The sequence below is a fragment of the Xenopus laevis genome, chromosome 5L (assembly GCF_017654675.1).
Source record: "Xenopus laevis strain J_2021 chromosome 5L, Xenopus_laevis_v10.1, whole genome shotgun sequence".
Classification (NCBI taxonomy): Eukaryota; Metazoa; Chordata; class Amphibia; order Anura; family Pipidae; genus Xenopus; species Xenopus laevis.
Genome location: NC_054379.1, coordinates 97260192 through 97279195, shown reverse-complemented (window position 1 = coordinate 97279195; position 19004 = coordinate 97260192). Strand labels below are relative to the sequence as shown.

Sequence of the window (19004 nt, the reverse complement as noted above, 5' to 3'; positions counted from 1 at the left end):
ACATTTGAGTTGTGAGTTTATTCAAGGTACTTAATACTTCAGTGTGAATCTGCTGAGAAAGCTTCAGCTATGGATTGCACATTACATTCAGGCTGGAAATGCAGTTATGGAGGTGCAGAATCTCTGTAATTGTCTGAAGACTTATCACTGTTATCCTCTATTTATATTGTGCTGCACATGCCATATCTCTCTGCAGAGATTATACATGATGCATAACAGTCTCTGATAGATCTTTATAACACACACTAGGGTCAATGTTATCAGGTGCCAATTATACTTCCTATTAAAGGAGAATCCAACCCTTTAAGAAAAAACCTCGAACCCCCCACCCCACAGAGACCCCCCTCTCTCCTTTCCCCAGCCTAACTGCCCCCCCCGGGGAAATTCCCCATACTTTATACTTACCCCTCGGCACAGATTCTGGCACCAGAGTTCCACGCATCCATCTTTCAGGTCTTCTGCAAGCTGAGTGGAAGATTGGCATGTTGGCACATGCGCAGTTGGAGTTTGCAAGTTTTCGACAACTGCACAATGCGCCGAAACTCATGAAAATTGTTGAAGCGCTGGAAGAAGACACAAAGACCCAGAAGCTGGCTACATGGAATTCCGGTGCCAGAATCTGCGCCGAGGGATAAGTATGGGGCATTTCCCCGGGGGGCAGTTAGGCTGGGGGAGGAGGGGGGTCTCTGTGGGGTGGGGGTATGGGTTTTTTTCTTAAAGGGTTGAATTCTCCTTTAAACCCAGGCTACCTATAGGAAACACCCATAAGCACATGGAGGACCTTCTAACTGCATTTAAATAATGCCATGGCTGAAATCTAACCTAGGGCACCAACACTGCAAGGCTAACTTCATGCTAAAACCTTCACTCTGCACAGGTTATTTACACAGAGGGCATTACTTATCAGCATATTTGTCGTATATTTAAACTTTCTGTGTATATATATATATATATATATATATATATATATATATATATATATATATATATATATATATATATATATTGTAAATTAAATATGATATATAGACATGACATCCAAATTTTACTTATGAAGTCTCTTGGACATGGTGTAGCATGTGGTAAACTGTTAAAGCTTCTTGTACATTGACTGGGGGGTTGGATCCTATGCTACAACTTTCACCCTCTAATCAGACCCTATGGCGAGGGGTGCACCTTACTCTTTCATCTTCATGACCATGCCCTCTTCTCATGGTGTGTATTTACTGTATGTATATGGATCCCTGTGCACTTATACTGTTCTTCTCTCTTTCTATAGGCTGGAGGTGCAGCTTTCTGTAGCCTGGGAGGATCGATTCAGATATGAATATCAAAGAAATTGGGATGTTTTTGTTGGGTGATGGAAACTGGAGGAAGTTGGTCCAGGAAAGACTTTTCTGAGATGCTCATTTGGAATGGTTGTGGGGGGAAGGAAGGCCATATGGACAAACCAAGACTTTGCAAACAGACTTAAGGACTCTGTGGGCTGGAGGGTGTATGGGTGGGCTTGTGGGATTTTTGGTTATTTTTGTTTTGTTGTATGATTTGTGAACTGTTTATTAAATGTTGGTTATTTAATGTTAAGTAACTTTTATAAATAAAACAATTCCTATGATACTTTGATTATCCATTAATTAAAAAAATGGATGGTTTGCAAGAGTAAGGACTTTTGGACAGTTCCTTTATCAGTGTTGCTTTACTGCTTTGCTGAATTCACACAGTCTACATTGGTTTGCTTATCCTGTAACAAATGCTTGATAGGAACAACTAAACATTCTGGTTGTGTTTCCCATCTTTATTACTATCTGAATTGAACATGAGGCTAAAGTGATGTAATGGCAAATTCCTTTTGAACTCATTGGTTCTCCTGAGCAATAATATAGGCATTTAGGAAAGCAAAAGGGCTGATCCGCAATGATAAGATCCCTGATCAAATATACATTTTATAAAGTACCATGTATTTGTATATATAGCATTTTTAAAAAGATCTGATGATAGAGTTCCAGAAATGTTTCTGGTGAGAACTCATTTCATTTTACATGTAATTTTTTCATGGCATGAGGTGCAATGTGGACTAGGGTTTCTACTATATATTTAAATAGAATTTTCAATTTGCAGGTTTACAGCATTTGATAGAATGATGTTTCACATATGCAATATAAAAATCATTCTAGTTCTCCTTGTTTCCCAAAAGAAATGTCCTAAATAAAACCGCCGCTGTCTTTAATTTACAGTTATTATTTTTATCAAGGTGAAAAAAAAATCAGCTTCAAACTGTGATCTGCACACACAAAAGAATCTAATACATTTCAGTGACAGAGCAGGACACATACAGATACAAATTCTAGTTAATTAAATGAAAATTAACAAACATCTATATATATATATATATATATTTTTTTTATATATATATATATATATATATATATATACTGTATATATATATATATACTGTATATATATATATATATATATATATATATATATATATATATATATATATATATATATATATATATATATGGGCCTGTTTTCTTTGATACATACAGTACATTGCATATGTTATGCATTACAATTTTTTCATGTTTTCCTTGATGGAAATTTTCCATTTAGAGCGCACACACTTCTCTCTGGATGCCTTCAGGCTTCTGCCTACTACAAATACAGCATTAAATAACAGCCAAGATACCAGTTCAATCCCAAAAGTCTGTGCTGTCTCCAGAGATTGCAGAAACCTACTACAGTTATTAATAAAGAACCCCGTTTAGGTGCTGTTCCTCTAAATGGTAAAACAACTAAATGCTGCCTTTAAAAAAAGACATTTGAAAGCATATGTTGAAGGTTGGAAAGCCATTTTTTTTTACGGTGCATCCAGTAGATGGAATTACTATTTCTTTCATAATTCCTAGTAAAAGTGCCTAAGGAAGGTATGCCGTATGTCTTGCATGTGATTATTACAGGTATGGGACCTATTATCCAGAATTCTCTGTACCTGGGATTGTCTGGATAAGGGGTCTTTTTGTAATCTTTAATAATAATAATAATAATAGTATATACTTTAAGTCTGCTAAAAAACAACATTTAAACATTGAATAAACCCAATAATTAATTACATAAATGACATTGTAGTTGTTCAAGTACAAGATACTGCTTTATTATTATAGAGAAAAAGAAAATATGTGTCCAAATTTTGAATTAATCCGAATTTTTGAATTATTATAACAGATCCCATACCTGTGTGGGTCTCATCACACTAGATTCTTACATCAGACATCATATATTGGAAGAGCAGATTTACAATAACATTGAAACTGTCCAGGGAAATTAAAATAAGTGTGAAATCCCTAAAGACTAGGGGCAATTGAGTGGGCTATAGATGGCAGTACCAGGGGATTCTCCTATTTTCAAAATTACAAAAAAAAAAAACAAATCTGATGAAAAAAAAAATTGCCATCTAAAAGCTGACAACTGTAGAAGTCAGTAGGAGTTGCATTTTCCAATTTCAAGTTAGTTTTTCAAATTATGGTAGACTTGAAAATGAAGACTAGAATGCAATTTCACTGTGTACCAGTTGGCTTTTTAAAATGTTTTTAAGCATTTCTTTAAAATATGCAGATCTGAGATTTTTAATTTTTTTTAAATTCAAATAAACTTGAAAAGAATTTTGGTAAATCTGCCCTTAAGCACAATGATTTACAAATGTCAAGCAAGCCTCTTAATATGAAAAATGATGGCAGGAAAATCAATCCAGGAAAAGGTTCAGATCCACTGTGATATTAAGCAGTAGTACCAAGATGATGCAGCAATGCAGGACTATCCTGTCAAAACAGCCAATTTGGTATGTAATAGGTTTTTACTGTTTAAACATTTTATTTAGTTTTGAAATAAACATGAAGTGAACAACATGTCAGCATCAAATCTACAATCACAAAAAAAACATCACATTAGAAAACTTTTCCTATGAACAAATAAAACAAAAAGAAAAATAAATACATAAGTAATCCAATGAACCAGTGGGTGTAAAAGAAACAGAAAAGAAAAGAAAGGAAAAATAAAAAGCCATTGTTTACAGAGGATACAAATTATTCAACCAGTATTATATCACATAAAGAATATACTTAAAACAAAGGCTTTATGTGAGTTATACAGGGGTGCTCGGCCAATGAGGCAGCCTGAGGCGCTCACCTCAGGCGGCATCGCCAGATACATTTCCAGGGGTGGCAAAAAGCTATTTTTGGGTACTTTGACTAGGGAATAGTCCAAATTTGATTGGAATTCGCAAAAAGTTTAAAAATCAAATATCGAAATTTATCATGTACTGTCTATTTAAATATTCGACTTCGACCATTTGCCATCTAAAATCTGCCGAATTGCTGTTTTAGCCTGTGGGGGACCTCCTAGAACCTATTTGGAGTCAATTGGTGGACTTTGAAAAATCTAAGTTTTAATTGTGAAAACTTCAAATCGAATTTGATCGAATCCGCTATTCCTTTGATTTGAACAATTCGAACCTATTCGAATACGAACCTATTCGATGGAAAATTGACCTATTCGACCTAAAAAACCTTCGACTTAATTTTGGTTGGTCTTTTTTTTAAATTTTGAAGTTCCTTTAATTCCAAATTCGATCCTTGATAAGTCAGCCCCTAATTGTTGTTTGGCACACCACTTCCTTGTTTTCCTCTGGTGCATTAATTCCAATGCCGCTTCCAGGCCAAACTATCCAGCTAATTCTTTTATAGAAAAATGCACACCAGCACATTCCGGCAGTTTACCTTTAAGTCAATTATTCATGACTAAAGGGCAACTGCCAATACTTGCCTATGTGCTTCTTTGCTATGCAAGGTATATAGGCAAAGAAGATCATAAATAACAGCCCTAAAAAGGCAAAAAGATTTATCCTGCAGAACTGATTTTGTATAACATACAAGGTATGATAAACCCTTTGAAGAAGTGTTAGTTAAATGTCATTAGTCCTACATTTTAGAGAAATCAAATGCTTTCAAGGTTTATTATCTTAAAATGTATCACACTAGCAGGCTGTTCTGAATTCTAGGTACATAGTCATAAACGCACAAAAGAAAAAAATCTAGCAATCCCCCTTGGCCAGATAAAGCCCCTGCCTTTCTATTTGCTTGTGTTAATAGTGTGTGTCTGGGTTCTCTATCCTGATTAATAGCATGACATGTACTTGTTCCTGGAGATACAATAAATCATTTTGTGGCTATTTCTCACCTTAATCTGCCTGTTCCTCAAATTAAAATAGCAAAATAGCTTGCAAAACAGTTAACTAGTTATTATACTTCAGTGAAAGGCCTCATCTAGTTACCAGGTCAGATGGGTCTTGGACAATATATGGGTAGGATCCTCCTTTATAGACTGATGTTAGGTTGGTGGTAAAGAATATTCGGAGGTCGTGGACATATTTTCAAACTGGATTTCTGGTGGGTTCCAGTGTCCTTAAAGAACAGCCATCATCAATTATACAGCCACTAACAAAACATGATGAAAATTCCAAGACTATCAGGAAAAAAAGGCAAAAATTCCAGGGACAACTTTAGACATAAATCTATACGTTGCCATGATTGTGGTGCCTTTTCATTTCTAAAGTACAGCGGATAACAGTCACTTTTACCATTAATATTCTCAATATTTACTTTTACATAGTTGTGATTTGAAGAATTTTGAAACTGGCTAAATTGCAGAAAGGTTCCTTCCGTCTTTTCAGAACGTATATAAAGTTAAGTTATTTTCTATTTATACTGCTTGTTGCAAAATCAGATAGTGCCACATGCCCTGTTAATGCCATAAATAAGAAATGGAATAAACAGTGCAAGAGTTATATTTAGACATAAATGAGTCAGACTAGGGTGGAGGAAAAATCTTTGACACAATATGAATTTTTAATGTAGGTGTCTAATTAAGAATAAAACAGGGCTACAACTTCTTTATTTATACCACACTTATTCCTCTAAAATAAGCAGCCGCAGCAACAAATCACACGTTACAGGTAATTATGTGAGGTTTTATTAATTGGTTTGACTGTTACAGGTTCTTTTTAAAATGAAGGTTTCCTGGATCATATATATTTATGTATTTTTTTTTTTAAATATTTTCCTTACATTAGATAGGGGACAGTGACATTTTAGTGAAGAACAAAACACAGGACTATCTGAAGATGAGTGGGTTTAATCTGAAAATATATGGCCTAATTTAGTCGAAGACCTTTAGTTATTAATTGGAAGCAGTCTGCTTTAGGATATTTCTTTGCACGTAAGACACAAAGATGCACTTTATACATAGAGTTTATATTACAAATATGTCAAGTTTTTTCATATTCATGCCTGTAAAGCATGAGAGATCCCAGATCATTCCTTTAAATCTGCATACCTCCAAAATCAATATGCTGCATGGCTAATTAATAATTAATGCCACATTGAAACCAATCATGACAATTGTGTATTCAGCACAGGACTGATTACTAATGAGAAATCCAGCACAATCAATTCAAAGGCTAGTTTTAAAGAAATGATCTGTAAAAACATACTGTACTTTGGAAGATTTGTACCAATCTTTGAACTAAACCTAAGATCCCATGGGGGTTATGTAATAAAAGGTACTAAGTAACCCACAGCAACCAATCAGCAGGTAGCATTTACTGGTCACCTGTTTAAAAGCAAACATCTTATTGGTGGCTAAGGGTTACTGCTCCTGGGCAAACTTAGTGCCTTTTATTACATATGGAGGTATATATATGCAAGGCAGAATACTAACCACTGTGCTACTATGCTTTAGTCAAAAATGTGAACTCTTTCTCAGCATGAAGGTTTCAATTAAAATGCTTTCTGTAGGTGAGAGATGATATAAATACATCTCTGCAACTATTTTTATAAATTCAGGTCCAGTATTAAAGGGATGATTTGGACCCTAACTGAATGCAAAGTAAGGTTCTATAATTTAATTTAAAGTTGTCATTCTTTCCATTTGTCACTAGACACCAGTACTCTAAGTATGCAGATAAATCATTGCAGTCCTACAAGATACCGTGGAATATTTATCAAAGAAGGAGTCATGTTTCCGTCTGTACAACCATGTAATATGCAGATAAATCACTAATCGACCTTAGTACATTGTGGTTGTCACGTTTGCAAGGGGTGATTTGCAATGCAACAAGAGTGACATTCTTAAGAGCTGTTTAGTGGTTATTTCAATGCCAGATTAGATATCTGTCCCACAGAACTGGGTATTACAAGTACTTTTCCAAACAGCAAAACCACTATTGGACCACTTAAAAGGGCAGTATATCCTCTTGGAATTTCATTAGGACAATTTCAAATTTGCAGTTGTATCACAGCTGTTTAAGAATGAAACATTTCAGAAGCTTATGCTTTTTAAAGTAGATGAATTTCAATGAATTTGTATAGTTGGTAAGTTTTGCCCATTTGATACACTTTGCCCATAATTTCTCTTTATATCAAGTAAAGGTAAACATATAAGGGCCAATAAAAGTTGCTGATTCTCCACTAAATGAAGCCCATTGCCAATTTCTGGGTTACAATAGGCTATATATTTATTGTGCAGGTTTGAAAATCCCATTGGGCAAGCACTAGATGGGTACGTTAATGTAGTCTTCACTCAGTATCATCCCAGTATCATCCCAATTTAGCCTAGTGCATGGATGACCAAATGAGGCAGAAATCTACTCATCTGGCCACCTCACCAAAAGAGGAGATCTTAAAATGTATTGCCTGCTTAAAATATTGGAGAAGCATTGGGAACTAAAGCACAAGGAAATAATTATAAAGTCAGCTTTTAATAATTCCATTAGGCAAATGCATAGGGGAAATGAATGCATATCTGTCCTTTAAGAAAATTAAAGTCTGCACTGGGTTAACATTTCCTTCAGAAGGAGAATTTGTCTAGTTAGTGACTTGATGTTGTGTTATAAACATAGCTGGATTCTCATTCATCAAACACAGAACTGTTCTTTCTTCAAAGGAAGGAAGTAGAAAGTTGTGGCTACAAAGAAATATATTCCTCCCTAGAATCAAAAAAAGCGAGCCTTTCACGAATTAAATATTCGTTTTTTTTAACACAGCTTTCATCTTCTAGACATTACATGGACAAATAAAATAAATTGGAAGCGTCTCTTTAATTTTTGGCAGAAAAAAACACAAACTCACACACAAACGAGCGCTGTGATTTTTATAGAACAGAATTTAAATATTCTCCCCATATGTCAAACTGGGAATGGAAATACATCTCATAAATATACATTCAGACAGATAAATAGATTGTGACATGGACAACCTGCTGAGGTTAGAAACACTGTGAAATTCTCTTCCAAGGTCAAATGTATACATGGAAAGAGATTGATTGAGCAGCTGAAACCCAGACCCTTACTTGTTCAGGATAACTAGGTTTTAACACTTAAATCCAATTTCTTATTTCTGTCTTCCTTCATCAGCACAACTCCTCAGGTCTCGGTTCTATTAGAGATCAATTGAGTTGTGATAAGACAGAAAGCAGTCGGCATATAAAACAGATGCCGGCGAAACACAATGAAAGTATTCTGTGTTTCTAATATTTAACTGATCCATTAATACAATTATGACATTATAGCATATTTTAGAATGGAAGCTCATTCAGAAAGTGCTGCATGTGATTACCTCTGAGATTGGCATTTCTTTGCCTGAGGAGGCAATAAGAGTGTTCATCTCTTTCCTGTGTATCATTTCTCAGGAGACAAAGGATTGTCTTTAGGAATGGCAAGGTTCAAAACCCACACAGAACAAATATATATGGCAAATAGGATTTTCTCTAATGTGTGTGTTTCTTATGTCAAAATGTTTGCAGGGCACCAGTTTTCATAAAGAGATGACATTCTAGTCCTTATTTCACAGTGATTTAGATTAAAGCTAAACGGTGCCACAGGTATTATGCAATGGGGTCAACATTGAGCCAATAAACCAGTTCCTGCTCAGTCGCAATCTGTGATTTTATCAATTCTGATTAATTAGACATGCATTTATGAAGGCGTTAAATGGATTTAAGTTTTTAAATGGGCCCTAGTCATTGAATTTCATTATTTTTTATTGCATTATTTCATGCTTGTTTATAAACATGAAATAGCTGCTTGGAATAGTCAATTGCTTCTGAAAATCGTACTACTTTTATATCAGCATTTCTGACTTTCAGACAAATTCTTTATCTTCTTTTATACGAACAATGGTTTCAGCATTGTGCTGGGAAGAATAAATTCCATGAAAAGTTTTGTCGAATTTCTTTATAAATAGGTTGCTTGAAACATGCATGTTTTTAATCACTGACATAAAATGTAAAGAATCTAAGTATATGAAAAATCACAATTCAGTGCAAAAGGCTGGTTTTCTTATCTGTATGATTGATGAATAGAACGTGTCATGTATTGTGAGATATTTAGAATTAGCAAATATGCAGAATTGCTCAGGGGCAATAGTACAAACACTGACCTCTGTAGTCAAGAAGCTGCAGCAAATAATGTCCCATCTGCCAGGCTACTTTGAGAATCATTATGAATAACAAATCAGCCAAGAACAGACAGATACCCTTCTTGCTGTTAGCAAATATTCATGTTCTCTGCATATCCACACAGGATCTCTGGAGCCACTGTATCACCTGCTGATCCACACGTTCCAATATCTAAAACCAGGTCAGGGCTCAGCGCCATACAAATCATTTACAGCAGTAGGTCTTATACAGGTCTGTGCTAAGTGAATTAGCACAGAAGGAATTTGTTTTCTGCGGTTTTATCTTGGTGTGGTGTGTTTTTGGAAGTGATTTGCTTCATATCTGTACAAGATTCTGTTCTTATTTTTTGTATGTTGACTATTTGGCACTTTTCTTTGTCATGTTTTTCTTCCTCCACTAATGAAAATAACAGAATGCCTGCATTTTCTGTGTTTCACCTGGTACATATTCAGTGATATATGTGTCTAGTTGGACTTTTCCTAAGTCTCCATGAAAGAGGTCTGCCAAAAAACAATCAATTTTGCCAGAATTGACAGAAAAGCTCCATGCTGCCTCTCATTGGAGGTCATTTATCAACACTGGGCAGTAGCCAATGGCAACCAATCAAATTGCTGCATTCATTCTACTGCTTGCAGCTGGCTTTAAAAAGCTAATCACCGATTGGTTGCTTGGGTAATTACCCATGGGCAAATTTGCCCAGTACTGATAAATGAGCCTCACTGACCTTCTAACACTACTAGTACATGCACTTAACAGCCATAAAAAACTGTAATGTGTGTTTTTGTGCTATGAGCTGCCTGTATCTGATATGGCTGGTGGGTTTCTGAAAAGTCAACAGTTTTCTGCACCATTAGCTAACAGCATAACTAATAGATGTCACTGGGCCCCACAACAAATTCAATTTAGGGCCCCAAAACATTGGTGCGTTGACAAGATATATTTAAATTGCTTATTATTTAGGGCTTACATCCCTGGGCTCCCCTACAACCACAGGGTCTGCTTCCTCTGTAGATACACCCCTGCAGTTAGCCTAAAAATTACATGATCACCAAGCCGAACTTGATACCCTGTAAGACGTATAAGTATAAAAACACATAAAATCCATTTCAAACAATATGTTATCTGGTACCCAAGCCTGTTTTGCTGCAAACAAAGAGAAATTATAGGATTGTATACTTCTGTCTTCCTTGATCATACATTCAAAATGTGTTTTGTGAGAAAAGGAGATCTGAGATCTCATGTAACAACGCTCCTTTTAGAGAGAAAACCATGAAAAGATCTTGCCTCGGGCCTATGCAGGAACTAATTAGCACTGCAAATTTTCATTAAAAATTCACATGGATGAATGAGAGAATGTGCATTATGAAAGTGTTAAAGGAATACATTCACAGGTCATATTGATTATGCTGATTTCTTGTAATATTCAGCACATATGCCAGACCAGCCTTAGGGTTTATAGTACCAATTGTGAAACATTACAGCTGTCCCCCCTCAGCAATCAGATTGGGCGGTCCAACAAACGAAGTCTAAGCCCTTTTAACAGGTCATTAAATATGAACCACAAATCAAGTCAATTGGAGGTTAAAGGAACTCTCACAATAATGTTCTATTATATTTTCAATAGCTGTACAACAAGAGGCTGGGTTCTGGTGACAAGAGCAACATTTTATTCAGCAGAATGTTTAGCTTCACCCATAACTCCATGTAAGCGATCATTTGCAGTTTTTATTTTTTTTTTCTTACTCTCTGTTATTGAGTGCATAAACATGTTTTCAAAATTGTCCATACACATCAAGATCCTTACGTTTGCTCAGGACTTTGCCTGATACTTGTATTTATTAGTTTAATAAATACAGCAGGGACATTTACAAAAAACATGCATACAAAATAACTAACATTCCAAAAAATAATGACACTCTTAGCAAGTGTCAGGGCATCTATTTACGATGCTCTGATAAAAACTGTCTGCAAATGCATGCATGGACATTAGGGAATTACAAACAGCCTAGATCTAATGGTAAATCCTGGGTTCCCCTGGAGAGCTGCAACCATAGATGCAATTGACTTGTGCCAAGTGAATTGGATGCTAATGCATTATTGACACAGTGCTGGAAGTGACACCCACTAAGAAATCTTCTCTGCAATTTGTGAGCAATTTACATAAAGCAGGTGTTAATTTGTGCCATATTGTTAAATTGCATGCAAGCTGCTTTGGATTCTTTTTTACAAGATGCCTATTATAACTCTGGAATTCTAAGGAGATAACACTGTTTTGGGACTGAAAAACTTGGAGATTTGTGTCTGATTGATGCAATTTGCCCATAGTTGATAAATGACCTATTTATGCCTTTAATTTACAAAGTATTCGAGGCAACAGTCAGGATAAAGCTAATACCTATAACTAATATTAGTTCATTCTTTGGTACATAGCATATGGTAAAAGGGCAAAAATATTCTTAATTGTATATGGCAATTAACACTTAGTGCACATAGTAGAATCAAGGTAGAATATCATCATAATTCAGATTGCTGCCCATAATTCAAGTGCAATTTTACCATGTACAACATACTGATATTTAAAGTTAGTCAGGCACCAGTTAGTAAATTGCACCCAAATTGGCACCTGAATAGGGAAGATGTGTCACATTTTCCACGCCTTTCAATTGCATGTGGTACCTCTGGTGCAACAGCCTGCAATTGCAAACACAATACATGAAGAGGTGCTATGGTAAAGATCCCCCTGTATAGCAACTATCTGAAAGCATTAAACATCTTACAAGCTGAAAACATACAAATTTCTGAAGGGAAAGTCTATTTTTATTTTATTTCTGGTAATTTATTTTCATTTAGATCTGAAGACCAGTGAACCTAAGGTTTCTATTACCACAAAGAGCCTTTGTGAATAACAAAAGCCCTAAAGTCCAAAAGATAAGCCAAGAATATTTGTCCAGAGAGCCACAGGGACTGATCTATAACAATATTTATGGCCAGCATATTCCCTTTCCTATTCAGCAGACAGGTTTGCAAAGAATGATCAATGACTTACCTACTCAAAGAGCATATTTTTTCTTTTAAGGTTCCTTTGAAACTTTCAAATGTTTTCATTTTGGGAAAAGATTTGTATGTAATGCAATGTAATGAATGAGTAAAACAAATTCTATCCCACCCTCCCCAATTAATGAGATTCGTGACTTTCTATCAGTAAGTTTATAAAGACAATAAGGCGCATAATAAATTCTGGCCAATCAAGTACGTGTTTGTATAAATGCAGCATTACCTCCAAAATGCATTGAGAAAGGACCTATATGATATGGCGAAAAGCATGTGGATACCTGCATGTCCAACATTTCATTCCAAAACCAAGCCTATCCTCACTTGCTACAAAAAGCCTTTACCTTCGAGAATGGCTTTCAAGTATATGTTGGGATCTCAACAAAACCTCAAAAAGTTTCCTGGTACATTTACGGTGATAATAGCATGTATTGAGTGCCCCTTGGTGCACCCATTTATGTGGATCAGCTAGAAACAACGAGCTCTAATGTAGTACCAACAAACCAAAGCAAGCTCACAAACTACAGGTTTAAACTGGACAAAGTACAAAGAATGATTACATGTGCCACATTTGTTAGGCTTTAATATTAATTCAGTCATATTACATTGACGGGAACTAATTTTTGTTATCGCTTGAGTAAAACACGATAAACAAGGAAGTTGACATTACTCCATGTTTGGTAGAGAAATTAATTACCAGTGCATAGAGAATTCCCCTGCATAATGGATTCTGCAAACAAAACAGTCACAGCATAACATCAATCCCGATATACTTGGCTAAAATCCAGGATCGAAAGAATGCTTTGGGTATAAGGGAATGACCAAGGGCATATATTGTCCCAACAATTACAATTTCAGTGATTTTGCTTGCTCTGCCTCTATTTGTGCAACTATTGAGGAGTAGAGCCTTTGAGGGGCACAGAGTGAGGTGGCCCCAGTAAGACCAAGCAGAGGGGTGGATCTCAGGTCATGTTCATGCATGCAAGGAATGGTTCCACATGGTTCCACATGTAATGTTCTCTAAATGCACACACTAGTTGTAAGGCACCTGTCTGCTTCTGTCAACACTTTAACTTATCTCTTGAACGCTCATAGCTCAATTAAGCAAAAAAATCCCTAGGTAGCACTGTAGTAAATGTAAATGGATGTTTTATCCACAGGTAACTGATCCTACCTTTTGTCTTGTGAGATATGTCCTCTCACCCTGAGTGGCAAATTTACAAGCACTGTGGCAGCTCCAACCCGTGAGTATCAAAGAATATTCACAAACAATAAAAGATCTGTACGCATAGTGAGCTGTATTAATAGAAAACAAATGAAGATAGTTTTGTTTCATTATCAGAAAGGCAATATTTTGCATTGTACTAAAAGACTTTAATGGAAAAAAATATATTCTGGTTTCATACATTTCCTTACAGAATCCAAGAGACCTGCTCTGCTTGACTATCCACACAGCTTAACAGGCTAGTTATGTCTAAATGCTCAATTATTGCTAGAAGCATTCCCCAGTTTAAGTATTCAGTATGGTCACTGCCATAACTTAAGGTTAGCCCTGTACATAAACTGATGCACAAATCTTCTGCTATTAACAGACAGTCTAAAAGGGCACAGTGCCATCTTATACCCAAGGCATTCTTCCAACCTTGGATTTTAGCCAAATGTATCAGGATTGATGTTATGTTCAAAATCACACTACTTTATCACTTTTCTAACTGCTATGTCTGTGATAATGAAAGGGAATTGGCAAAACACATCTCAGCTCTGATTTAATTGCCAAGAAAAACAAGATTAAAAGACCTGCATCATTTCCTATTTATCCATTTGGGAAATGTTCTCCTGTCTTAAATGTATTTAAGATTTTATTTTCATGGGTGGTGATCCAATATAAAATTGAATAATATCCCCCTTGCAAAACAGATTAACAAGACATATTGCATGAAAGGCAATGTAGGCATTACTATAGAAAATGATAAATATGACTTAATATGCTGTTGGGACAAATGCACAAGCACACCAGCAGGGATCTTCCACCTGTGGCCCCTGGATACTCCGCATGTTAAACAAGAGAAACTATTACCATATTATTTGTAGCTCAGATGGGGATCATTTTATTTTAGCATTTTTCCTTAGTATTTAAATGACTGGGATGATACTACAGTAATATGTGTTATTGTTTATGTAATTTGCACATCACATGTTCATTATTATTTGCAATTTTCATTTAATGGATGTTTTCTGTATTAAATAAATGTTCAGCTACCAGTAACGTGTTACAAGCAGCCCTCCAGCTAAAACTCCCAGCACCCCTACAGCATTCATCTGTAAATTGTAGTTCAACATCTGTTTTAGGGTCTCAGCTTTACAGAGCAAATGGGAACAGGGAAAACTGTAAATATTGTATGATACCTATAGGACAAATGAGTTGGGCAGGTTTGTCCTGTATGTGAGAAGAAGACAACTAGGAGAATGTCTTATATTTCACATAAATATGAGCTTTGAGTTTGCTGTGGAGCTGTCCACTATTTCCCAGTGCTGAAACTCTCAGAGAGTGAGTGGCTAAAGCCACTCTATTAAGTTTGTACATAGATTACTATGGGGATGGGGGTAAGAGGGGTGACTTGTAACCTCCTTAGTTTCCCATCAAGACCTTCAACTTTCCATCAGTTTGTTTAAACATTGTCAGCTTGGACACGATACTGTGTGTTGGGCTAGAAGGCTGTGGGAAGAAGAGCAGCTGAATTTGTTTGTGTGAATGAGTGTGATCCTCCTTCCATGTGTGTTTGGGACTGTGTTTGTGTATAATTGAACAGAAAGTGGGAGCATAGATACGTGCGGCTTCTGTATCAAGGGAACCCACCAAACCTCAGCATCTTTTTGTCTGTATTTAGTCTGTATTCAGAAGGTGGTTTTACTGTTTAAGATAACAGTTGTGTGTTCTTACAAGCATTGGGAAGATTGCTGGGAGTTGCAGTTCAACAAGAGGCAGATCTCTGTATATTTATAACTTTATGCTGATATGCTGAGCTGGCCAGTGTATTCTGTTGAGTTTAAGGAACTACATGTTAAGGGGACTGCAATATATGGAAATTGTTCTGTGGCTTTTCTCTGGTGCATTTCTGTGGAGTTTTAGACAGGGCTGGAACTAGGGGTAGGCAGAAGAGGCACGTGCCTAGGGCGCAAAGCTTGGGGGGCAGCAGGCAAGTACCTCACATGCAGCCTAACCCCTAGTCCGGCAATTGTTACCGAAGTGAAAAGTGGGTGCGCTCAATGAAGGCAAAATGCTTTGCGTCCTCGGTTGCGCACGTGCGTCCTTAGTTGCGCGCGGTTGCGCACGTGCGTCCTCGGTTACGCGCGTCCCCGGTTGCGCGCGGTTACGCACGCGCGTACTTTGTTGCGCCTGCTGCAGTGGGGCCCGATGTGGCCGGCTGGGTTGGCTACAGCGCTGGGTTTAGACAGTGATTTCCAGCCATAGTAGAAACCCTGTAGTTATAAAGCTATAGAAGTGCTGGCTGCTTGCTGGGCTTTGCCAGAAAACGAATTTCCTACCAATCAGTCAGACCTGGCTTGACATTGTTCTAGAGTAGACTATGAGGTGTTTGAGTAATTGCCCCCTTACCCCTAAACTTTCCGTATCTGTCGCTAATAACTCCCCTGTGTCTAGCCGCTATTTGTACATTAGCAGTATATCGCCTGTCACATGAATCCTGGTGGAGAGTGTGTAGAAGCTGCCAGTGGTGATATAATGGAGCAGCGGGGTGAATAATGTGGCTAAATACCTCGTGGAAAAGCTCCAGACTGTAGGTGTTATCATCATCAGCGAAGAAGACGACCCCGGGCAGGTCCTGCGCTTGAGCTGAGTGTGGCCCCGGGCGCTGCTGATATTCCTGCCGGAGCCAGGCCAGTCCCGCGTTCCTCTGCTCAGTGGCTCGGGGCAGCCCGGTGCGCTTGTACCTGCGCGGGGTCGGCACATACAGGTGACTGCTTTTCACTCCTGCCCCAGCCAAGAAGCGGCTCACCAGCTCCGTCGGGTGCACAGAGTCCTCCACCAGAATCCAATGTAAACGCGGCACCAGGCGGAAGGTATTGGCCAGGCGGGTGAGCTCTGCTTTCTGCACCGGGCGGCTGTAGGTGGGGGTGATGGCATAGATCATGGGCAGCATAGTCTCGTTCTTCCTCCTGTGAGGGGCAGAGTTCAGCCCCGGGTTAGCGCTGGGATCACTGGGTCGGGGTCTCACGAGAGCTGCGCGTCCGACCCTCCGGTTCCAGTAGGGGTAATAGCGAGCGCTGGGGACTCTGCCTGAGCCCGGGGATCTCCTCGTGTCACTGTCTATTATAATCACCACAATCAGCACCCAAGGAAGGAGGATGAAGAAGCGACTGTAAAACACAGACTTCATTGTGAAGCAGCACTAAAGTACAAGCGAAGAGAAATCAAGTGTCCCTCACTGAGACATGACTTTATACATCCACCCGGGGTTTCTATATGCTGATCCCATTCTGATAGCGAGCCTAGAAACTAATCCACAACCAGTGTCATTTACTCCTGTAATATCCTCACATGGTGTCACCGACTTCTCTCTCCATATCCAGAGAGCCAGACAGATGTCACGTTAACCTACAGAGTAGCAACACACAAGGGTCGGGCGCCGCCGGTCTCCTCAGCTCTGTATTCAGCAGCGTGGGTTAAAGCCAAGAGCCCATGTGAGGACAACAGGACTGCGTTGCTCTCATTCTGCTCTAACAAACTTCACTTGCCTTTCGGAATCCACGGGCAAAGCATGAAAGGGACCAGAGCAGCCGCAGGGTCTGACAGGCAGAGCTGAATGAGGCTGGGGATGTGTCTGTGTGGGAGGCTGCTGATACTGTGGGGCTGAGCTTTGTGCATTGCCTGCTGCTCCCACTGTCTCTCCCCTTTGTTTCCTTTGCTTTACACTCCCATGAGCTGGGAAAAGGGAGGAGAAGTGGGACCCCCTGCGGCTGGAGACTGGAGGGATTGTGCATCACTACATCCAACACTACTCATGCCTTTCCCCGACCCCTCTCACTGGCTGACTGCTGCCAATCGCAGGACTCGGCAAGAAATCTGGGAGATTTATTTAGGATTTCCAGGATTATGACACAATTGAGAGCGAGTTGTACAATCAGTGTTGGACTGGGACACCAGGGGCCCACCCAAAAACCTTTGACCAGGGGCCCACCAATTAATCTTAGACCAGGGGCCCACTCTCAGTACTATTTTTCTTACTCTCCTCACTCAACCTCTATTCTCCTAGTCTCTTTTCTTTACAGACTATACTCTGTTGTTCCCTCTATCTAGCCTCTCTGTTATCATAGAAATATGGTTGGAATGGCCATGAAATAGGCCAAATATTTAGCAGCATGAGGGCCCACTGACACCTGGGCCCACCGGGACTTTTCCTGGTATCCCGGTGGGCCAGTCCGTCACTGTGTACAATAGTCACTGTGTATTAACCTATGCAAGGCCAGAGGACATCTGAGACCACAAACAGTATTGGACTGGGACAGCAGGGGCCCACCCAAGAGCATATCACCAGGGACCCACCAATTCATCTTAGACCAGGGGCCAACTCTAAGTACTATTTTCTTTTTCTCCTTACTCATCCTCTATTCTCCGAGTCCCTCTTTCTTTACATACTATAATCTATTATTCCATTTATTCAGCCTCTTTGTTCTCATAGTAATAGGGAAATAGGCCAAATGTTTAGCAGCATAAGGGTCCACTGACACCTGGGCCCACCGGGACTCTTCCAGGTATCCCAGTGGGCCAGTCCGACACTAGCCACAAAAACCAGCCCTGACTGCTCTTCACTTACTCTGATGTGCAAATTATAGGGAGGCTAAGCACAGCTACATTACATAATCTCTGTAGTATTTAAAGACAAAGTGGAAATGGATTTACAGTGATTGGGACTGGATCTGTAGGGAGGTGCCAGGAGCAAAGTGATATAAATCCATTCCAGTTCTATGTTTCTTATCATATTCGAGAAAGTCCACATAACATAACATATTGTCATTCCTTTTTAAACATTTTAATTTTTTTGAGTCACTGTTCCTTTAAATACAAACCTATATCAGGAGCTGAATTTATACTACAAGCATTGAAAGAAGACTGACTATTAAAGACCTCTTATCATTGCTGGATAGTGATGGGCCAACTATTCACAAGGCATGGATTTGCAGCGGATTTCCACATTTCGACATCTGCAAATGTCTTCGCAAAACTGCGGCAAAATTCGCCATGGAAAATTAGCCGCAAACAAAAAAAAATTGGCGTGCACCAATATCATTAGTACACCCGTTGACTTTAATGCATTTGGACAAAAGAGTTGTGTGTATAAAAATTGTCACGCGTGTCAAAATGATCATGTGTTAAAATTATTTTGACGCCCATTGAAATCAATGCGTTTCACAAATTTTTCACT

At 38.4% G+C, this 19004-nt stretch overlaps 1 protein-coding gene across 2 annotated transcripts in view; it reads right to left on the bottom strand.

Annotated features, from left to right (window-relative positions):
- The window catches only part of LOC108716933 (galactosylgalactosylxylosylprotein 3-beta-glucuronosyltransferase 2), a 78926-nt gene extending 61503 nt beyond the window's left edge, over window positions 1-17423 (bottom strand). For both annotated transcript variants that reach the window (XM_041563149.1, XM_018263525.2), the window contains exon 1: window positions 16338-17423. In XM_041563149.1, the coding sequence (XP_041419083.1) occupies window positions 16338-16958 (621 nt within the window). In that variant the 5' untranslated portion in view covers window positions 16959-17423. The remainder of the gene's footprint in view (window positions 1-16337) is intronic.
- Between the last annotated feature and the right edge of the window lie 1581 nt (window positions 17424-19004).